At 41.4% G+C, this 24,463-nt stretch overlaps 1 protein-coding gene across 7 annotated transcripts in view; it reads right to left on the bottom strand.

The window, feature by feature from the left end:
* Positions 1-834: 834 nt before the first annotated feature.
* The window catches only part of LRRC4C (leucine rich repeat containing 4C), a 627,695-nt gene continuing 604,066 nt past the window's right edge, over positions 835-24,463 (bottom strand). For all 7 annotated transcript variants that reach the window (XM_082225097.1, XM_082225099.1, XM_082225094.1 and 4 more), the window contains one exon: positions 835-7,071. In XM_082225097.1, coding sequence (XP_082081223.1) covers positions 5,119-7,029 — 1,911 coding nt within the window. In that variant the 5' untranslated portion in view covers positions 7,030-7,071 and the 3' untranslated portion in view covers positions 835-5,118. The remainder of the gene's footprint in view (positions 7,072-24,463) is intronic.

Here is a 24,463-nt window from a genome sequence, read left to right as displayed (position 1 = left end):
TGCTGCTGCATAATTTCTGTTCTCATCCTGAAGCAAAGTTCTTAACCCGAGGTAATATTTCTGGGTTAGCGGAATCTGTAACCTGAAGCGTATGTAACCTGAAGCGTATGTAACCTGAGGTACCACTGTACACTGGAATGAATATACATGAATTTGGTTTTCAAATATCTTTTGAGACAACTTTGATTTAGCCCCTCAAAGGGATGAAAATGTGAATTCAACTTTCTTATAAGAATATAGTGGTCCAGTTGAAAGTAGGAATGAGATCCTTTTACTTCTTTCATGCCGTAGTTTTGGATTCCATTCTTCAGCCAGAGCTCCAAATCTTTAAAATCTGGTCCAGAATAAAATATTTTGCAGCGGCATGGGGGATAAATAAGATTAACATACTTCTGCAGACATGCAAAAAATAGGCAACATTAACATATGCTGTTTGTCTTCAGTTAACTTTACCAGAGTAGCACAAAAGCCAGGCTTACTTCTCCAAATCCATCCCCACCAGCTGTTGAGAAAGGGAATGCGACAGAAACTCTCCAGGAAAAGATGTAATAGAGACAAGAATGTGGGAAGCCTATAGGAAATGCATATGGGAGTGTCTCCTCCTTTTACCTATCCCTTTCCCCTCTCAGCTGGAACTCCCCTTCGCCAAGATTTCAAGTTTTCAGCCCCTAATATGTGGCGTTCTTTAGACAAATGTGCAAATACCCAACAGGAAACAATGTCAACACATATTCATTTTGTCTGGTTGCAATCAACTCACAGTAATGCCAGTAACTTTTAACACTATTAATTCAGTTAACAGTACAATACATAAAAAACCGGACTACAAAGATATTTATTTCAGCAATAGTAATGTTGACTATTTTATTAGCATCTCAACCCCAGATCAAGTTAATAAAAATGTATCACTTAAACGGGTCATTCACAAGCCACTTTCTGGCTCCCATATTGGGTCTCAAAACCTTTCATTTTAAAACTTATGAGTGGACTGGACTCTGCTGCAGACCTGTGACATTTTTGTTGTTTTAGTCACCAGCTTGATCCTCCAGTTCCTATTCTTAAACAGGCCACCAATTTTGTTTAACTCAGTCAACATATGCAACTAATGGTCCAGCTCTACTTAAAAGGTGCAAATATTACATTTCTTGTGTCTGAATCCTGTCACGGGGAGTATGCTATGGAGTCAGCCACTTTACCTGCCTGCCTTCTGGATTTCTTCTCTTGCATAGAGAAAAGGGCTAATCCTTAGGTAGATGGAAGCTGTCCTACTCTTAATTGGCTGGTCACATGCCCCTCTTTTATAGTCTATTTGAGCACCTCTCAGCTACCCATTAGACTGTGACAAAAGGGTCTGGATGTGGTCTACCAGTAGTGACTGTTTGCTCTGCAAAACAGTTGGTGGGACACAAGTCTTCATGGAAGTTGCATTTCCTTTCTCCCTAGCTGCTGTCTTCCTGAGAGAATTCACTCCTAGTGAAGTATAGTGGTACCTCGGGTTAAGTACTTAATTCGTTCTGGAGGTCTGTGCTTAACCTGAAACTGTTCTTAACCTGAAGCACCACTTTAGCTAATGGGGCCTCCTGCTGCCACTGTGCCACCAGAGCACGATTTCTGTTCTCATCCTGAAGCAAAGTTCTTAACCTGAAGCACTATTTCTGGGTTAGCGGAGACTGTAACCTGAAGCGTATGTAACCTGAGGTACCACTGTACAGAGTTTTCCTGGAGTTGCCCACATCCCAGATTGTATACATCCATTCTGAAATGGCTTGAAACCGAATGATGCTTCTAAGACTACCACTTTTGAGGACTCTGGCATTTCAGCTTTGCCAGCCTGTGTAGAAATGCATTTGCACACGTAACCTTTTGTTGTACTCTTTTAATGCTACTCCCAACTGCTCCTTTTCTGTAACAACTCTCTTTTGTTTTGATAAGAAATTGTCTGTTGGCACCCACCTTCTTAATGAAGGAGTCTGTCTATCATTTGGCTACACATACTTTTCTTAAAAGGAGTTGCTTGCCCAGACAAACAAGGAGGACCAAACATTCCTACCTTGTGGCTTGTGTTCCTTTCCCTTCATTGTTTGGTACACCCTGAAAGATCTCTAAACTGTTGAAAAATAGTCCTTGCCGCTTGCATAAGCACTGGGCAGGCTGAGAAGCTTTTCTCCCATTAAAGGCACCATGGGGGTAAAAGGGTATCAAAGGGCTAGAAACCCTTAACAGATGTCATGTACAAGTACCAGAACGGGATCCTAACAGAACAACCCTGTGTAGTGCTTTGTCACTAGGATAAACTCAGAGACATGTGCTGGTAAGAGGTATGTTAATGGCAGCTGGAGTTGGTGTTAGACATGGCAGAGTGTGTCCTGAGTCACCTCAGACTGGCTTGGTTTACTACCAAAATATGTATTTAAAAATAACTTTATTTTCAGAGGCTCAAAACATAACCTCCACTCTCCACCAGCTTTCCATCCTCCCAAACATCTTCCAGTATGCTCTCACTTCCCAAAATACCCCCTTTCCCTTTCATTCAAAGACTTACATGGAATGTGGAAGAGATACATTCTTTCCACTCCCCACCACCCAAGGCATCCTGGAGTCTGAGCTCATCAATGAAGTGTGGATCAGCATATCATTGTGCCCTGTAACCCATGGGAGATGGAGTTCTCCCAAGAGCTACTGCTGGAATTGTAGTACATAGCATGCCTGCATGGTTGGGCTCTAGGACACTGGCTGTGGTGAGTGGGTGGGTGGTGGGTGGGGAGATATGCAAAAAAACCCCCTCCTTACTTCTGCTCTTGGTACACTGAGTCATCTAAGCTGCTTCCCGTTTCCCCATTTTTAATGCAGGAATATTATTTCACCAGAGGATGATTTCCACTTAAGATCTGCTTCCCACATCACAAAAAAATAGATCCACACATTTCCACCAACATGTTGATTGTATCACTGCTGTAAAGCTGGGTGGGAAGACACGTCTTCCAAAAATGTTCCACAAGGACTCCACATCTGCCTTCTCATTTGGGAACTGTAGTTCTTATGGCTTTTACTTTTTTCCATTCATTTGACTCTAATCAAAACAATTTGTTAGAAGATCTTAATTTCTTTGTTAACCCCTTGATGTTGCAAGTTCTTCCTGAAAGTTATCAGTACCTTGATTGCATTTTAGCTCATCATGCTCAGACATCTTTTGATTGTGCTGGCTAGTTAAACAACTTTCATATTTGCATCCGTGAGTGTTTTCATTCAACCAAAGTAATGACCTGAGTGGATGTTTAGTTCTAGATCAGCAATAGTAAGTAAAACCATGGCCTAGGACCATTTTAAAAAAATATTATACAACCAGCCCTGTCAAATTTAACTTCTCCCACCCTCGGTGCTGCTGCCACATGTCCTCTTCCCATTCTGGAAGATGTCCCAAAAGCCAGAAAGAATTTAAAATGTATTCTATGGTTAATTATCTTTATTTGTTGCAGAAGGCATCCAGAAGTATGGATAAATCTTTGGGGGATGAAATTTACACACTTTTGGTTGGGGGTTGGCTTGCATTTAAGTCAAGGTGGACTAGGGGTTTGCTCTCTTTTATTTGACATGGGGGGGATACCAATGGGAAGCCCCCAAGAATCCACTTGTGAATGATGCTACATTATGACATAATTTTGCTCTACCAGGACAACTCTGTTCCAAATTCCAAAGGGAAGACTTCCAGGCTGCTGAAGCCATCCAAGCTTCCAATGGAAATGGCGATAAAGCCTGTTTTTGTTTGTTTGTTTGTGAAGAAAACCCTCAGCCACCTCAACTTTAAGGTTAAGCCCAGCCGCCACCCAAGCATTCTTCATTTTGTCTGTCACCCGAAAGCCACTGATACCCAGCCTTTTTTGTGGGGGATTAATGGTCCCATGAATATGGAGCATGGAGATCTCCGGCTCAGCTTGAGTTAAGACCCCTTTCCATGATAGGCTGGTGTTATGGCAACTGTTGCATGGCTTCTTCCTGAACTGTTTAAGTAACATTTTTTTAAAAAACCATATGTGGGGAGAAGCCCATTCTGCAAGCCTTTCCCCTTGACAGTGTAGGTGTATGAAGGGACCACAGCACGGGCTCCTTCCATGTGGTCCAGGACTTTTCACATTATCTGAGCAGGGTGGAATGGAATTATGCTGCAGCAGGTCGCAAACCACCAATACAATATGAACCAGGTTGATTTTGGCCACTATTCTTCACACATGGTATGCTAATGTTTACATAGGCTAAAAGTAAATATATTACTAATGATGAGTTAAAATCCAAACTGTTGTAAGTTATAAAGTTTTCTTTTTTTAGGAAAATGCAAGAGAGGGGAATGTAGAATTTTTAACCAACTTTTGACATCAGAAGCCACACTAAAAATGATTTCTGTCCAAATACAGAAAAAACCAACAATATTTTATTTATAATCTTATTTTAGTGTTTGAACTACAAATCCTGGTTCTAGAATTGTTTAAAAGATCATGGGTTTTATAGATGCTCACATGAAAATTAATTTCTTGGATTGTTTTTGTTTTTGTTTTCTTCTTCCACAGAATGGTCCCTTCAGGAAATACAGAACAGGTCATTATGTGAAAAATAAAAATAAAAATAAAATATTTTGTTATTTTTGCTGTTGTTGTTCCTTGATTGTTCTTATGAATCTACCACTAACATCCATTTCCCTGTTGAACCATTTCAAAAAGGGCATGAGAAGAAAATGAAATGAAGAAAGACAAAATAGACCGAATCTCACCACTAGAATTCACCATAAAAATTCCCAAAGCGTTAACAGAATTCTTACAAAAATCCCTAGACCAGTTTTTTTTAATCTTTTTTTTTAGAGAATCAAGTTGTTCTATGAAAAATATGGCAAATGGGCTTGGGAAGGGGGAAGAAGAAAGGGGAGGAAAGAAGTAGGGTAAATAAGTGCAGCAAAAAGAGGTTCTGAGGAATACACATAATTTTGTCTGCTTTCTCTCACAATAGAATTTTTAATAAATAAATTTCTTTTTTTTGTAAAGACACTTTTTTTGAAACAGTAGATTTAGCCCAGTCATTTGTGTCATTTTTTTTTAATAAACTGTCTTGTGTTTTAAATCTGTAAATGTTTTAGATCTGAGTCTCTTGCACATTGTCTTTCGAGTTCATTCGGATCAATAATGGTTCATGCACTGAACTGTGTATTGAATTTATTGTGTTAACTGTTGTTGTGTGGTTGAAAGGAGACTTATAAGAGTTATAGTGATTTAGGTGCTCATGCTCTATTGCTGGCATGGGCAAATGACTTTCTATAGGCGTGTCACCTGTAAGCTCATCATCCACATTAATGATCTCTACAGTTCGTGTTGGAGCATGGTGGTTTTGCCGGTGATGTTGCTTTCTCATTTTGTAGAAAATGACCAACATCACCGCTGCCATAAGAGTGATTGCCACAAAACAACCAATTATGATTTTGGTAGTCTTCATAACCTCATCTATTCCTGGAATCCCATTGCTCAAATCTGTCACAGCGATGGTGAACGTTTTTTCCGTTGACCTTGTGCTCTGTGGTGTGAGAGAGGTTGTCACATTGGTGGTGTCCCATTCAATGACCGGTGTGGGCCAAACCTGCTCTGTTGTCCGCGCCTCATCCTGAGAAGGTTCCACAGTTTCTACTGTGATGGTTGAAAAATAAGTAATACACTCCTGTGCAGTTACATTGAGTGTTGCAGAAGCTGTGGTATTCCCAACAGAGTTACTCACCAAGCATGTATACAAGCCCGTGTCTTGCGCAGTCACCCTCGTAAAATTTAACGTGCCATCGCTGAGCACAGAAATCCGAACCCTATAAGCCCCATGTGTTATAACAGACCCATTTGGAGTAATCCAAGATATGGAGGTCAGGGACGTCGATGCTCGGCATTTCAGCTCTGCAGCCATGCCTTCAGTGACGTTGAGGTCTGTTGGTGGCTCCACAATCACAGGAGCGTAGCACGTGAAGTAATTCAGGTCCAGCTCACCAATGTACCTCCCTTTCAAGCTAGGAGGCGTGTTGCAACGGGCACAGCATGCAGTGTTCGAGGGCGCTTTGTCTTTAATCCACCAGCTGAGCCACAGGATGTCACAGTTGCAGTTCCAAGGGTTGTGATGTAGGTGGATCCTTTCTAGACGGAGAGGTGTAAAGAGGTCGTGAGGCAGTAGTGTTAGATTGTTGTGGGCCAGGTTGATCTCCACTAGCGACTGAAGGTTATCAAAGGCATTCCTTTCAATCACTTGAATCTGGGATTGAATCAGCCACAATTTCTGAAGGTGCATTAATCCTTGAAAGGACCCAGGCTTGATAGCAGTTAAGTGATTCCCAGAAAGGTCGAGCTCATCCAGTTTTACAAGTGGCGTGAGGTTAGGGATCTCCCGAAGGTTGCACATAGCAAGGTTCAAATACCTCAAATTGGACAGACCTTCAAAGGCACCTTCTGAGATATATGAAAGCCTTTTCAATTCCCCCAAGTCCAACCTTCGCAGGGAAGGGATTCTATTAAAAGCATAAGAAGGAATACTCTCAATGGGGTTGTTTCGCAACCAAAGCTCCTTCAGTTTTGACAAGTACACAAAAGCCCCATTCGGGATGGTGCTAAGACGATTGTCAAAAAGTTCCAAAGTATTGAGATTAGCCAGACCATTGAAGGCCCCTATTTCAATTGTTCTAATGTGATTTCTGCTCAGCTGCAAGACTTCTAGATGTCTCAGGTGTTTGAAGCTATTCACCTTAATGATTTGGATCTGGTTCTCATGGAGATTCAATAACCGTGTGTTTGTGGAGATGGCGTCAGGGACCTCTCTCAGATTCTTCCTCACACAAATTACTTTGCTAAACTGATTGCTGCAGGAACAGACAGACGGGCAAGTCTGAGCTCTGACCAAACCAGCCACCACAAGAAGTTGAAGAGCCAGTAGCACCACAAGCAAGGGGTCAAATAGGGCCCTGTTAAACCTAGGACCTATCATTATCTGCTGTGGATGTAAGGTCATCTTGTTCAACATTCATAATTTATTTGGTGTTGGTCCTTCAGGAGTTCCAATAGTCTGAAAGAAACAAATAAAGAAGGATCATGTTAGCTCCAATTGTTAATTCGCACTACAATTTCCTCAGCTTTATATATTTTTAAAATGGTAATTTTATGAAATACTTGATACACATAATTTCCCATTCACCTGCCTACAAATTTCTGGGGAATGCATCTTAATATACTAATGGAGGCTTAAAATTGCTACTTGAGCCTTTGAACTCTCTGTTGAACTATGCAGCCTAGTCACCAAAAGAAAATAACACATAAATTGGCATACAATTCTAACTGAAATATAAGATCGTTTCCGGTGGTGCCAATTCTTCCTCCCTTTTGCAGCACTCTGCACCCCTTCCCACACTGTTCTGAAGGGCCATTCAATCTTCTGGAACAGATTTGCAAGGGCCACAAGGAGGGGAGAGGGAGAATTGGCAAGATTCTGCTGATGGAAGCCTCTGCTGTTTCTGGCAGCAAAGGGACATGATTGAATACAATATTGGAAATCATGAAAAAAATCTGCAAATGAATAATAATAAAATAATAATAATAATAATAATAATAATAATAATAATAATAATAATAGAAAATGCAACACTATCGTTGTTGTGATATATGCTTGTCTTGTTTTTGGTTTTTTTATCAAGAAGAACTTCCATGAAACCATGCATAGAATGGAACTGGAATGTCATAGCCCATGTTTGTTTTTCAGTTGATACAGAAATTCTAACAATTAAGATGGGGACCAATGTAGTTTGCCTCCAGTTTACCATGAGCAGTGATTAAAAGGCAAACATGAGTATAGCATTGACATGCATGTATTGTCTATGTGACACAGTCAAATCTGCAGACTCCTATTGCCTTTACTTCTTGTGCTATTTCCCCTAAAGGACAGTCGCCATGGTGTACACAACATAGAACTGAGGAATGGTACAAGTAAAGCTTTTACTACTTGAATAGAAATGCTCACCAAATGCTTATTGTTTGCTTCTTTCAGGAAAGCAGATAAAAAGGAGTTTCTGTGAACTGCTGAGCTGAGCATCAGCTCTCTCCCACCATTAAGCAGACTCATCTGATTTCCTGATACACTCTCCACTATCCTCATATTTGGCCATAGCAGCAGAGAAAGTCTCATTAGTAAATGTGTGCTGAACACAGGAATAAAGAATGGCTATTTAAACGACAGAAAAAAATATATCTCCCATAGCTGCAGGGTTAGCAATTTCAGTGTTACCTCCAAAAATGTTTCTTTCGGATCTTAGTGTAAGTGAAAAAAGACCTTTCGACTCTGCAAATGATCATTACTATTCAAAGTCTCTCAGTGCTGATTCATTTGTGGTAGCTTCTAAAAAACCCAGCCCTGGCTTCATTTTCAATCTACTCACTGCAAGGTCCCTGTGCTGTAGAGATTAATGAAATTTCCTATAAATCAGCCAAAAGTGAAGTCTTATAAATTACAGCAAGCGCCAAGCACATTTATAACCCAAAGCACACAGATGCATAATACATGCATTTAGTTGAACAAAAATACTATCAGCCAAAGGTTTTCTATTTTAAGCTTCAAATTGTTTCATTTTGTAGTAAGGAGGTGGAGGTGGAAATGGTATACTTTGAAAAACAGGGTGAAAATATATTATTATTCACATAGTAGTCTATTTAGTAAAAGGTGATTTTTATAATCAGATAATATATATTTATGAATTTACTTATGCATGTTTGACACTAGCTTCTTGCAGTAACAGAAAACTATTAAAGCTTTTGTGCAGCACTGTGAAGACTGTATTCCATACGTTTCCTCAGAGACGAGAGGTTAAAAGCACCGGGTTAGAATGAAAAAATGGAAAGCAGCCCCAAAGAGCAAGAGAAAAGAGCAGAAAGAAGGAACCTCAGCAGGTGCTAGGACGCTGTTTATTGAAATGAATCTGGTGTGTTTTGCCATTTCTGACACTGCAGTCCTACACATGTTTACAATGAGCTGGTTTGCAGAGCCAAACTATGGCTTTGTACAAATGCAGGAGTGTGCAGGCTCCCAGAGAGGAGAGAATGGCCACTTTTCTCCTCCTCTGCGTCTTCTGCTGCCAGTTAAGTCATAATTTGGTTCAGTGTGTTGCCCAAACCCAGGCTTATGGTTTATATTGCTTCAGCAAACCAAGGTTTGCCCCTGGGTTTACCACTCATGGTTTGTTCTGAGCAAGACAAACCTTACTCCACAACAGTACAGCAACAGCAGTTGCTATCTCCTCTACAGGAAACCTCAAGTTTCTGTGGTCACACCAAGCCATTGTTTGGCTTAGTGTCACATGGGAATCAGCTCTCAGTGTCCAATAGAGCTTACTCTCAGGCAGAGGTGGATTTAGGGGAGCACAACCAAACCAGATGCAGAACCTCAGGGGTGACACAGGGCATTCCACAACTATGAGGTAGAATGGAAGGCGAGAGGTGGGAGGGGAGGGTTACCACTGCATAGGGGGCCGCTGAAATTTGAGTCCCCCAGATTCGACACTGTCCCAGGAGTATTGTAAATGTGTTCTGGTATGTGTGTTCAGGAACACTCTCTTAGTGTCTGCTGATGTACCCCTGTTTATTATTTCATTTTAAAGCACAGGTTTAATCATCAATAAACTTAGTTCAATTTGTTTTCAACCAACTGTATTTTTTATACGGGGGAACAGGGGGCGGGCAGGTGGGGGGACTACTCCCTGATCCTGAATGAGGCAACTGTGCCCCTGAAGTACCAGGTGCATACCCTGGGAGTCATTTTGGACTGTCCATGGAGGTGCAGGTCAACTCTGTGTCCAGAGCAGCTGTCTACCAGCTCCATCTGGAATGCAGGCTGTGTCCCTACCTGCCTGCAGACTGTCTCGCCAGAGTGGTGCATGCTCTAGTTATCTCCCGTTTGGACTACTGCAACACGCTCTACATGGGGCTACCTTTGAAGGTGACCCAGAAACTACAACTAATCCAGTATGTGGCAGCTAGACTGGTGAGTGGGAGCGACCGCCAAGACCACATAACACTGGTTTTGAAAGACCTACATTGGCTCCTAGTACATTTCTGAGCACAGTTAAAAGTGTTGGTGTTGACCTTTAAAGCCCTAAATGGTCTCAGTCCTGGATACCTGAAGGAGTATTTCCACCTCCATCATTCTACCCAGACACTGAGGTCCAGCACTGAGGGCCTTCTGGTGGTTCCCTCACTGCGAGAAGCGAAGTTACAGGGAACCAGGCAGAGGGCCTTTTGGGTAGTAGCGCCCGCCCTGTGGAACGCCCTCCCATCAGATGTCAAAGAAATAAACAACTATATGACATTTAGAAGACATCTGAAGGCAGCCCTGCTTAGGGAAGTTTTTAATGACTGATGTTTTATTGTATTTATTTGTTTATTTTATTAACCTTATTTATTTTATTAACCTTCTGTTGGAAGCTGCCCAGAGTGGCTGGGGAGGCCCAGCGAGATGGACAGGGTAGAAATAATAATAAATTATTATTATTATTATTATTATTATTATTGCATGACACTTGATAGGTCATTATTCAACAGTAAATCCCTCAATCATTTCTGCTAAATATTTGAACCGTTTCTGTTGAAAACTACTATTTGAAAAACGGTATTAGGAGATCTGGAAAATGATTTGTGGGTTTTGATCTGTAGCAAGCAAGCCACCAAATGATGAACATGCATATGCAAATTATTAATAAAGGTACCTGCTGTACCCACCAGATATATGTCCATTTTCTGTTAACTTTTATACCATGCCTCAGGGAAGAGACTGCAGCACTTTGTATGAAAAAATTCTCAGGTTCAAACACCAGTGTCTTCGGGCAGGACTGAGAAAGACTCTAATCTGCAAACTTGTAAGCCACTGCCCCTAGACAATATTGAGGAAGAGGGACCAGTGGTCTGACCTGTAATATAGCAACTTCCTCATATAAAAAAGGAATATCCTTACCAGGGTCCAATCCCATCCTAGCGTCAACTGCTAATAATTAAGAATGAATATTTCATATGATCTTTCTAAAACCCAAGCAACTCATTCCAATTTCTCAGCTGCAGTCATGTCTACAGAGGAAGGATGGTGAAACTGTTCATTTTGCTTCTCTTGGTATCCCACATTTTCAGTCTTAAGTTCCTCAGACATCATCAAAATTCTTTTTGTGTCTGTGTGCAATTTTCTCCTATTATACACATTTTTAATACATTTCCCCCAATATACACATTCATAGTGTTAGTGCATTTCCACCAGTATATGATTTTGTATGCAATATTTACCCCAGTATATGCATTTTTGTGCTTTGGCTGGAGAGCTGCATTACAAATTCAGAGAAGTATGAATTTTGAAGGATGGCTGTGTTTCAGTCCTCATAATATTTCAGAAAGTGCAAAATAGGTAGATTGGCCTTTAAATGTGTTTTGAATTAAACTTTCCTTCCATCCCTACTACAAAGTAGTGGCCAAGCTCCAAATCAGAGTGCCTCTCTGAGCAAAATTGAGATAAGTGAACTATTTCCTAATTTGCAACACTTGAACTTTGATAAAGTTTGTGCTTGCTAAACCCCAGAAACTGTCTGGATGACCATACTTATGTAGTACAACCCCCTGCAATGCAGAAATCCCAGCTAAAGCATCCATGACAAATGACTATCCTGCTTAAACACCTCCAAGAGAGTCCAGAACCTCCTGGGTAGACCAGAACACTGAAAATTATCAAGCGTCTCTGTGCAAAGTGCTTTTGTTTGATGTGTTCTTTGCTTTGACATCACCATTAACATGTACATACTCAACACCATGGCTGCAGTAGCATCCCTTGCAAGGTTGCTGAAATAATAATTGTAGTTAATAGATAATTGTAGATAATTGTTCTGGGCTGATAGTCATGGTTGCTGGGGCACACATACATGGTGTGTTGTTGTGTCCCTGGGAAAAGAAGGGAGTGTTGTTGTTGTTTTTGGCATGGAGGTAGAGATTTAACACTTCTCTTTCATGAGCTTGATGAAAATCCCCTGCCCCCCCCCCCGGTGCTGCAGTTAGGTTTAAGGGGGAAATTTCCCATTATTGTCAACCAGAGTTTTTCGAGTTTTCTGTGTCTGCATATAAATTGCAAGAGGGGAAATAAAGGTCCAGCCTCCCCTGCAATTTAATAAAAGTTGAGCTCCATGCCTGAAATTAACTACAGAAAAACTAATAATGTGATTGCAAGTGACACAATTAGCATCATGTATAGTTAGGTGCTGGGAAGAGTAGGAGATCTATGGTTGTATAAAGTGCAATCCTTGAGTGGATTTTGGCACAGGATGACACATTAAGGCTACATTTGTAAACACCCCACTTTTAACAGAATGGACCTATTTCCAAGTAAACACACACACACACATTTGTGCTGCACAACTTTTATGTTGAAAGACTAGCAGAGAATGCAACTAAAAAGAATGTTGCTCATTTGTCTTTTTGTTTTGTCTTGCCTACTCTTTTTCCCTAAAGGACTATGCTTGAATAATGAATCACATTAGCTAGTGATAAAACAGATAAAGGAAACATGGGACCAAAGTCCTCTCTCAATTATTCTATATTGTTTCCTTAAAAACAATAATGTAACCAAACCCAGCTTGCTACAGTTCATATCAGAGCTGGGAACTAGCAATCTTGATATGATACATCTTATCATTTGGACGGGGCTGTTATTCAGTAATGTACTTTACATGTAAAAGGTCTCAGGTTCAACTTTTGACATGTAAAGTACATTACTGTACTGAACAACAGCCCCGTCCAAATGATAAGATGCATCATATCAAGACTGGATACAAGATTGTGGGAGGAATTATGGAAGATGCAGAGGATACTTGTTTTCCTAGTGAATTGGGGGTCTTTAAATGAATAGGTTCCACAATATGAGTAGTGCTTGGCTGCCAGGCAATGATGGAATTCAACATAGCAGTAAGGAGATTGTTATGCTTCCACTGACCTATATTCGTGCCTGATGCAGTAACCTCCCTTCCTCTCTTCCCACACAGAGTGGATTTCCCAGGGTGGATTTGTGGGAGTCAAGGGGGAAGAAGAGGAGAGGTAATCCCCATCACACTTGCAGAAGTCATTATGAGGGCTTCTGCTTGTGGAATGGGTTAGTTGCATCTGGCCCCAGGAGTTTCAAGTAGTTAGCACATGGTAAACTAAATATTGGTGTGTCATTCACTTTTGTAACTACCAAAGATGCTTATTTATCTAAAACTATAGTAAGCGAGGAATGCAGAATGGTGAGGACCTTCACTGAAGAAGCCATAGCACTGTTTATTCCAGTTATAAGAATATCTATAACTGAAGATTTAGATTTAGAAGGCGATTGGGCCGGATCTGGCCCCCAGGCCTTAGTTTGCCTACCCATGTGCTAAGGTCTACTAACTTATACACTTTCCTAAAGGGAACTGAGAATGCAAGTATAATCGTCAGACAGAGTTGTGCCAAAGGAGTTTAGGTTTTAACACTGTTTTACGATCTGCATTTTATTCTATTTCTGTACACCACTTGTGTATTCTCTGAATGTAGAGTCGTTTATAAATTCTAAACTAAACGAAACCAAACTAAAATAAATATTTCCCCCTCCCAGCATTTTGGAGTTTGAGTGTACACGGAACACCTTTAACAGAACATGTTCAATGGAAAAGTTATTTGCTAATTGAATACTGTTTAGAGCTTATCCACACTTCTTGTCTTGCTGCTTCCCTCGGAGGAAATCTGCCAGAGTAGATAGCAATCAGGTTTTCCATGGACTGCCATTTATTCTGATTTAAAGTGGGTTTTCCCAACTCATAACAATCTAGCCAAGTTACTTTAAATCAAGAGTTTCTAACTTGAAATTTCTACTGACCACTTTAAGATACAAATCAGTGGTTTAATGACACAAGGTTTTCTAATGGATTGTTAATCCTTGAGCTATCTAAGCCTCACTTCAGTAACTCCTGAAGGGAAATTGATCTTCTGAAGGCTTTCTGCTGTTTTTGAGTTTCCTTATTCTCAAGGACTACATCATAAGGAACAAACAAGAGGGAAATAAGGAAGACCAGACAGCTAATCAAAGAAAAATCCAAAGTAACCCAGGAAACAGAAACTTCGTAAATATTCAGACCACCGAGTTTATAAACCACGTGTGCTCACTGAAGAGAATATATCAAAATCGCATCAGTGTATTCAGAATGCAGTGGTTTCATGCCAAGGAATATTTCACCTGGTAATGATTAAACAGCAACACCTTTGTAATTAAAGGGAGCATCAGATACAGATTTGCTTTGTAAACAATTATCAACATATTACTAACATACCTGCAGGTTCGTTTGAATCTGAGAAAAATTAAAATAGCATAAAAAATAGCATAAGCAAATAGGTATGCTATCTCATCTACCTCTCTATCTGTATTCTGACTGTATTCTGAAAAAAGTAAATGATGACAGTGTATGTATCCTTCTATCTATTATCTACCATATCTCAGTGAATCAGCCCTCAAAAGTACTATCAAGGTACCTCACACGAGCATTAAATTAAGTACATATCAACAAGAAGCAATGTCTAATTCTGAATTTGTTTTTTTGTTTTTTTACTCATTAAACCAATATTCAGAAAGGTTTGAACACATATGCATGAGGTAGCACATAAACACAGCCATCCCACTCCACAAATGTTGCTGGAGAGCACTATTCTGTCTCCATTTGTGAGTCCTATCACGAACACCTTGGCTCAAGATGTTGTTGTTTTTCTGAAAGGTTGGTTGGCAAGGATCTAGCAAACCAGGACAATGTGAACTGGAAAGTTTCCTGCCAAACCCTCTATTAAAATGGACAGTAGCGTGGAACTTCCTAAAATCATTTGTACTCAATCTTACTCCAGTTCCTAATTTAATCAAAGCCTTTTGACTGGCAATGGAGAATGCTGCTATTTTGGATGCCCTTTACAAGAAGTTCTTTAAAGTCCACCTAAAGCATACAGCCAGCCTTCTGTTACGCAAGAACAGAAGACTTTAGTCATCCAGGGCTAAAACTTGTTTTTGATCTATGAACTCAACTAGTTTCTCAGTATAATCTCTCTGGTAAAGCCCTGGCATGGTTGAGGAAATCACCAATGGAACTGGATTTACCAAAATACACACAGCACAAAGGATCTTGCTCTCCTCACCTATGTTCTGACAAAGCATAAGGAAATAAAGTTAAAGCTCTCCAGCATTTCAGTTCACACTGCAGCATCCCCTCCCTTCCCTTTCTCAGCATCCAAGGAATCACCATGTAGCATCTGGGAGTGGCAACCATGAAACCCCTCCCACTTCTGCCTTCAAAGTCAATTAGTAAATGGCCATTTTGTTTCCTTTCACAGTAGAACTTCATTTCTGTAATAGCTGTAATTTTTGACACTGCCGCTTCCCTTAGTACCTTATGAGGGCACTCTGTTATTTTGATTAAATGGTCCAAAGTAATTCACATAGTGTTCCTTTGTACTTGGAAAGAGTGCTCCTTTGAGGGCCAGCAATTCTAGACTGACAATGGCCTATCTTCTGGCAGAACAGACCTAGGGTCGCAATGGGAAACAGTTTTAGCACATTTGAACCAAATCCATCCAAGTCATTAATGCTCCAGGAGTTAGTTCCCTTCCTTTTGTACTTTTGCTTCTAGGCTGGTAAGAAAGCATCCTGCAGGGGAATGATTTGGCCTAGCTTCTCAAATAGCAAAGGTTTTCAGAAATGACTGGGTATTTTTGTTCACTTATGCCTTTCCTTTTCTACATGTAGCTCAAAACAGCAGCATATATGGTTCCCCCTTTTTATTTTCACAAATTCTTATATGGCAGGATAGTCAGATATAGTGACTTGCCCAGTGGGCTTCATTGCTGAATGGATGCTTGAGTTTTGGAATCTTCAGCCCTAATATGACATTCTACTCAACACAATACGCTGAGTCTCTGTTACTTGACAAATAGCTTGTTCATTTAGGAGTGCAGTTTAAAATGACCCCTTTGTGTTGGCTCTTCATGTGCAGCCAGTCTTGAATATTTAAGGAGTTGTGAAAGTTATCTGAATTTGATTTCAAACTAAGATACGTAAGTAACAGAGATGGGTCAAAAGGGTTGTTTTAAGAGTATGCTGTTGAGAAATCAATGCTGAGCTAAAAAATATATGTACAACATAACTTCAGTGAAGCCTCCAAAGCTTTGAACTCAGGAGTCTAAAGTTCATTTTCTGCACTCAGATGACGAGAAACCTTCATAGCAGGAGAGGGAAACGTTTCAGGCAGAGGGCAACAATACCCCTCTGGCAAGTCGTCTGGGGCCACATCCCAAAACTGGGCAGGGCTACATACACACACACAAACACACCATCCCAAAGAGAAATTGTCCATGGACATGTAAAAAGTCCTATCACTGCCAAGTAACTCCATCAGTGTCCATGCATTTGCACTATTTATTTTTATCATCATCTTCATTTTCACATCTGATGTTCACTGTGAGGTTCCAAGGCTCCTTACAGTGCTATAAAATACAATATTAAAGCCAGCTAAAACAATTTACAGAAGAATAGGGTTGGTCCTGAATATATATCTGGTGTCAAAGGTCAGAACAAATAGGTACTTTGTCAGCCTTTTCTGAACAGATCATCCACACATGTTCTACATTTACTCAAAAATCAAAAGCCAAGTCTCAATGTGCTCAATGGTTAGCTTGTAATAAGTTATCAGTCTGAAAATGCACACAGTTAGCTCCACACTAGCCTTAACTATTTCATTGAATTAAACAATACTCCCAGGAAAGCATATGCAAGTGGACTGGAGTCTGTCATGTGTGCCCAGTTGCGTGTGGAGTCTTGCAGAACATACATGAGGCCTGTTCTCAACTCACTGGAGGAGACTCTCTCCAGGTTGCAGGTTAAAGCTGTCAAAGGCTACTAGCCACAGTGGCTGTACTCTTCGTTGATGATCAGAGGCTTCTGAATACTAGTGGCTGGAAACCACAGGAAGGGAGAGCACTGTTGCACTCCAGTCCTGCTTACAGGCATATGGTTGGCCATTGTGAGCACAGGATGTTGGACTGGATGGGTCACTGAGCTGATCCAGCAGGGCTGTTGTTGTTGTGGTGTTCTTACGCACCAGAAACTGGGCTAATGCTGCTGCAACTGGGATGAGGCTGAGCAAGTGAGCAAAGCCAGAAAGTACAAGAAATGTGTGGGTAGAAGGAAAGAAGGGGGCCATCTGTGTGTTCTCCCAATAAATCAGATTCTGCCTTGGCTGGGGAGCTGCATATCTCCTGCTGCTGCTTGAACATCCATCCAGGCAGTCTCCAATTGCATACTCCCATGGGGGGAAACCTGCATATCCCCATTCTTTTGAGCCATTATTTATCCTGCATTCTCACTTGACATTTGAACTACTCTTACTACCAATTTAGCAACTCTAGAACCAGTCCCTGTATAGAGGTTATGCTTCTATACAGGTATACCCTCTCTTTGCCCACTTCTTCAAGTCCCTTTCACTCATTGTGAGCCACCTTTCCCACGGTAGCCCCAGATATTTCTCCCCAATCACTGTTTAATCATAGAATCATAGAGTTGGAAGAGACCACAAGGGCCATCGAGTCCAACCCCCTGCCAAGCAGGAAACACCATCAGAGCACTCCTGACATATGGTTGTCAAGCCTCTGCTTAAAGACCTCCAAAGTAGGAGACTCCACCACACTCCTTGGCAGCAAATTCCACTGTCGAACAGCTCTTACTGTCAGGAAGTTCTTCCTAATGTTTAGGTGGAATCTTCTTTCTTGTAGTTTGGATCCATTGCTCCGTGTCCGCTTCTCCGGAGCAGCAGAAAACAACCTTTCTCCCTCCTCTATGTGACATCCTTTTATATATTTGAACATGGCTATCATATCACTCCTTAACCGCCTCTTCTCCAGGCTAAACATGCCCAGTTCCCTTAGCCGTTCCTCATAAGGCATCGTTTCCAGGCCTTTGACCATTTTGGTTGCCCTTCTCTGGACACGTTCCAATTTGTCAGTGTCCTTTATGCTGACTTCATAGCAGAGCAGAATTTCCCCCACAGTTTGAGCAACAATAGTCTCATAAGAAGGGGGAAAATGAGTGGAGCACAGGAATACTTCCAAAAGTTGTTGTTGTTGTTGTTGTAGTTGTAGTTGTAGTTGTAGTTGTAGTTGTTGTTGTTGTTGTTGTAAATTATTACCCAGGGTCCCAGGGTTTGTTTAAAAATGAACACTCAAGAATCTTATCTCAAAAACTAGGGTGAGTGCAAGGTCAGGGTAGAGAGGTGTCTCTTCAGTACTTGTAAAGAATTGTATAATGAAGATGCCAGACACACCTCTGTAGGTAGGGAGTTCCACAACTTAGGGGCTGCCACAAAGAATACCCTCTCCCAGGTTACCTGTCTCCTCTTGAGCCTCTGAGGGAGTGGAACTACCACAAGGGCCCTCTTCACCCATCTTAGCACCTGTCTGAGGATCTGTAGCAAAGGAGGCCATTTTTCAGATATTTGGTGTGTGAGTCATTTGGTGTTTAAAACATTAATGTGAGCACCATGAACTGGGCCTGGAAACATACTGAGAAGAATACCTAAGTGGGGCCTTACTGTGTCTGAGCACTTCTGAACCCTGAAGCGCTTCCTAGAGAGGATGGTAGCACACAGTGGGTAGACCAGAGCATGGATGGGAGCAACAACATACCCTCCAACATTTCTCTGATGAAAATAGTGATGTCCAGTTCCATTCTATTTATACCTTATTGGCCCAGCAATCTGGGCAGCTTCCAACATATATTTAAAAAATAATAAAACATTAAACATTAAAAAACCCCTTCCCTATACAGGATTGCCTTTAGACGGCTCGGGGGTTGGATAACTCCATACCCTCCAACATTTCTCCAATGAAAATAGGGATATCCTAAGGAAAAACAAGACATTCCAGGATCAAATCAGAAACCCAGAGGATGGCTTCTCTAAATCAGGGATGTCCCTGGAAAATAGGGACACTTGGAGGGTATGCAACAGTAAAACTGAGTAACAAACAATTCTTTAGTAAACTGCAACCCATTCCTTTATCAGTAAACAAAAAGTTGGGAGCAACATTAAGCAGGAGGACAAAAGTTTAGCATGTTTAACTGAGAGGCACTGCTGGATGGAAGCAAACTCCCAAGCCACTGCTTCCCTGCTTTACAGTCTTGGGAGGCTGGTAGGGCTGCATGTTAAGCTGTGTGTGGCAATAATGTCATGAAAAGAATAAAGGAGAAGAATATTTTTAGGGTTCAATCTTATAAACCATGATGGCTAACCTGTGGCCCTCCCTGCCTACTGGCTTTTCTAGTTAGGGCCAAAATGGGAGTTGATATCCCAACCACAGGAGGGACGCGGGTGGCGCTGTGGGTAAAACCTCAGCGCCTAGGACTTGCCAATCACATGGTCGGCGGTTCGAATCCCCACGGCAGGGTGAGCTCCCATCATTTGGTCCCAGCTCCTGCCCACCTAGCAGTTCGAAAGCACCCCTAAGTGCAAGTAGATAAATAGGTACCGCTTTATAGCGGGAAGGTAAACGGCGTTTCCGTGTGCTGCGCTGGTGCTGGCTCGCCAGAGCAGCTTCGTCACGCTGGCCACATGACCCGGAAGTGTCTCCAGACAGCGCTGGCCCCCGGCCTCTTAAGTGAGATGGGCGCACAACCCTAGAGTCGGACACGACTGGCCCGTACGGGCAGGGGTACCTTTATCCCAACCACACATATTTGGGGAAATGAATGGAATTTGCTTCCAAGTATACATGCACGGACGCGGGTGGCGCTGTGGGTAAAAGCCTCAGCGCCTAGGGCTTGCCGATCGAAAGGTCGGCGGTTCGAATCCCCGCGGCGGGGTGCGCTCCCGCTGCTCGGTCCCAGTGCCTGCTAACCTAGCAGTTCGAAAGCACCCCCGGGTGCAAGTAGATAAATAGGTACCGCTTACCAGCGGGAAGGTAAACGGCGTTCCGTGTGCTGCGCTGGCTCGCCAGATGCAGCTTTGTCACGCTGGCCACGTGACCCGGAAGTGTCTCCGGACAGCGCTGGCCCCCGGCCTCTTGAGTGAGATGGGCGCACAAACCCCAGAGTCTGTCAAGACTGGCCCGTTCGGGCAGGGGTACCTTTACCTTTTTATACATGCATAGGTTTACTCTGTGAGAGAACTGTACTTGCTAAGTGCATTTTGGAATTTACACGAGGATCACCCAGCAAAGAATGATGGGATGGATAAAGTTAAGTCACCCAGGTTATGAAATTCTGGTACATACTAGAGTGAACTAACATAGCAAAATACTTCAGATCTGAAGCAGTCACCATTCCATTCTATTACATAATGTCGCATTATTGAAGCACCCAGCCTGGAAACTCATCATAGGGCACATATACTTGGGGGTGACGACCCTATATTGCATGAAAGGCCATGGATGGGAATGCTTAAAAACCTGCTGTCCAGCAAACATTGACTATACCTCTTGTCCTTGGTAACTATGGAAACGTTCTGAATGTAAGATTGGAACATAGACATTTTGAGGTCTACAGTTTACAAGCTGTTTATGTAATTATGAATGAGCATTCGACTGTTAGGTGGAATAAAATTATTATACTGCTATGGCATTTTGGAGACAAAAAATAGGTATGGAGAAGCAAGAAGTTAATTTTTTGGGAAATTACTTGTTTTATGGATGTTTTATGTAACAGCGACACATTGTTGTTGGTTTTTATATTGGGATATGGGGATTTTCTTTCTGTAGGAGGGACTTGTAAATCCAAAATTAGCAATATGACATTTTGAAATAATGTCTCTCAGCAGCTTCACGGCAATTATGTCCTTTCTATGCCCAGTGAACAAAACCAAGGTCAGAGTGTATTTTCAATTAAACTCCGGGTGTTACGAAGTACAGCACAGCCAGAATTTCAAGCACATTATTACCAGATCTATCACTGCTGAGCAATGAATAGGTCACAGGCACTCCTGCGTACAATATTTGTATCTGTTTCAATATTGCAACAGGGAAAACAGCTCAAGTTGATTTTAGAGGTGGCAAATGACATAAAATTAAGAAAGCTGTGTGATGACTCAGGGGGGAAAAACTAGCAGCACTCAACATGGATTTTGTGAGTTAAAAGTTGAAGAGCCATGGACACGGTCTTAAGGAGTCGCACAAGAAACAGTATTAGCCACTGAAGCCAGTAAGAAGCTTGGCTGTACAAAGGTTGAATGAAAAAAACGGAGCTCAGCCATTGTTTGCCATTTCTCAAGTGAAGTGGATAAGTTACAGCAACATGGAAGCTAAATTCAGTCCTGAGGACCTAACCAAAGGCTATATGAATGGCATGGTTATTAATTACATTGTGGCTTTTAAGTTAAATACCAGGCTTGGGGAAGGGGGAAATGACCCATGAGGGGTTTGCTAAGGCTTCCCTCCCTAGCCACAATATTGACGAAAATCTGTCCCCTGTGGCAATTTACATTAGGAGAAAAGTTTCCATTAGCACCAATGGGAATTTTTTTCCTAATGCAAATTGCTTCGGGGGAATTTTCACCGAGAATGTGACTGGGAAGGGGAAATGCAAAACTCTCCTAGCCTGAGGACAATTGTACTCCTGAGGACAATCCTGGCCCTGTGTCTGGTATTTGATGTTTTAAGCAACACAACATGATTGCTAATCACATCATTCACATCAAGTGCAGTTACTAGGCCTTGACTCTCAGGACAGAGACAATAAGAAAATTTTCACTGGAGCCAACTGTTTGCTGGAGCAGCAAATTCTGATATGACAAAAATGAGCAGAAGCTTTAAATCATTAAAAAGCAGATGAGCATGTTACTAGACTGATTCAACTGCAGAGCTAAATAGGAATGCAAGGCTAAAAGATGAGAAGAAGCGACTAAGATTGTGGAGAGTAGGGACCTGGGCAGGTAGTAGCAAGAGAAGAACCAAGTAAAAAAACAAGGGCATTTGAGCAATCTCAAATAACCCCATTATGCTTCCCTCTTACAAGAAAGGGGAAAACAAAGGGTTGCATCCAACAAAGCCTATTTGCACAATGACTTCCAGTTGAGAAATGAAACTCCTGCTGTCTTCTCTCTGTGGTCTCCAAGCACCCACCCCATCTGTTCTGGAGGGTTGAGGAAAAGCCCAGAGCAGATTTGGAAGGTCCATAGATGGAGAGTGTGGTGTTTACACACCTTCCCATTAATTACGTCTTAACTTCAAATTTTCCTAACCACAAAAAGTCTGATTTATTTATTTTTGTTGTTGTTTAAAAAAGTTATTTAACGGTCTGAACCTAATTTTCTAGTGTTTATTTATTTAATAAGATGTATACACCGCTTGAATGTAAAAAGTCACCAAATATATATAAAAGTAAAATCAAGAAAATTCACAATCCTACTTTAGTTAAAATACTAAAACAACTTTCTAAGCATCTGGGTAGGCTTGCCTAAACAAGAATGTTTTTCAGCAGGCACCAAAAAGAGTATACAGTGAAGGCACTTGATTGATCTCAATAGGAAGGGAGTTCCAATGTGTAGGTGTTGCCATACTAAACAACCAAGTTCTTACAAATGCCGAACAGGTATCACGTGGCACCTGTAGTAAGCCAGTTCCACTGACTACAGAAATTGAGTGGGGATATGTAAGGTAAGCAGAACTTATGGGTAAACTGGTCTCAAGTTGTTAAAGGTTTTATATACTAAAAGTAACACCTTGAACTTGGCCCAGTAACAAATTGGCAACCAGTGCAGATCTCTGACCACAGATGTTATGTGCTGACAGGCATATTGCGCTGTACCATTCTGCACTAACTGCAGCTTCCAGATCAAGCATGAGAGAAGACCCACATAGAGCATTACATTGCAATAATCTGGTCTTGAAGTAACCGATGCATGAACTACTGTGGCAAGGCCTCTTGGGTCCAGGAATTGCCATAGTTGTGGAATCAGATGCAACTAGTAAAAGGCACTTTCAGCACCTCTAACCTGAGCTTCCAGTGACACAGCCAGATCCAGAATCACCCACAAACTTGAATCCCTTCTGCCAGTTACTGACAGCCTGGAGATGACCATGGTTCTTCATCACAAAACAGAACTTGGACCAGATTGCCCTTCAAGCCAAGGGCACCTTCAATTCTAAGGCACATAGCTTCTCCACATAATCCCAGGAACTGTAGTATACCCATCAGAGAGCTGCATTTCCCAGCACTCCTAACAAACTGCACCACCTGGGATTCTTTCCAAGTTACATGTTTAAATATGCTTTAAATCAGGCTTCCTCAACCTCGGCCCTCCAGATGTTTTTGGCCCACAACTCCCATGATCCCAAGCTGGCATCACCAGTTGTCAGGGATGCTGGGAATTGTAGTCTCAAAACATCTGGAGGGCCATGGTTGAGGAAGTCTGTTTTAAAGAAATGCTGTAAACACAGCCTAAGTAGGACACATGACCACCTTTCCTTGAATGATGTAAAAAAAGAAGAAGAAAAACATAAAAAACACAGAATTGTAGGTCTTAAGTATTCCTATTATGCATTTCCATTTTAAATTATTTTATCATTCATGTGACTAAAATCAACTGAAAAACTTAAAATTCTTAATATATATTCTTCAGCATAGATTGTATGGCTGCAACATCAGTGAAGTCTATCATTTGGGCTTCAATATGTGCTCATTTTTAGAGATATAATCAATCATATCTAAATATAAATCATGGGGGGGATTTTTAAGTGTCATATTCACTCTCAAATCCAGTGATTAGACAAATAAAGAAAAGATATTAAAGAATGGTCTCTGTTATAGTTAACAATTATGGAAAGAACTGGTGCTATAAAACTGTTATCTTTGCCAAAATTAAAACCACTTCTTTCAAACATTCACCATAACAAGTGATTCAAATGATTTGGCACGATGGCAAAAAGAAGTCACAAAGTTCATTTATCAAGGGAAAACACCAACACTTGCAAAGAACCTGAGGCAAAAGCAATTAGATCAATGGGGATGAGGAGAACTAAGTGTCCATAAATATTATGAAGCAAATAAATTAAGAATCATGGTGTCATAATTAAGAGGCAGCTTTAGAGAAGCTGCGTGTAGACATGGAAGCAATGGGAACACATTTACAATTAACTGAAATGAATTCCAATAGGGACAAATAAGTTCTGGACTCATGCAGGAAGAACCAGATGCACAAACATAAGATGGGGGACACCTGGCTAACTAGCAGTATATGTGAAAAGGATCTAGGGGTCTTGGTGGACCACAAGCTTAACATGAGTCAACAGTGTGATGCAGCAGCAAAAAACAGAGAGCAAATGGTGTTTTAGGCTGCATCAACAGAAGTATAGTGTCAAGATCAAAGGAAGTAATAGTACTACTCTATACTGCCTTGGTCAGACCACACCTGAAA

The sequence above is a fragment of the Podarcis vaucheri genome (genome assembly GCF_965113315.1).
Source record: "Podarcis vaucheri genome assembly, chromosome: 1".
Classification (NCBI taxonomy): domain Eukaryota; kingdom Metazoa; phylum Chordata; class Lepidosauria; order Squamata; family Lacertidae; genus Podarcis; species Podarcis vaucheri.
This window is presented reverse-complemented; position numbering and strand designations above follow the sequence as displayed.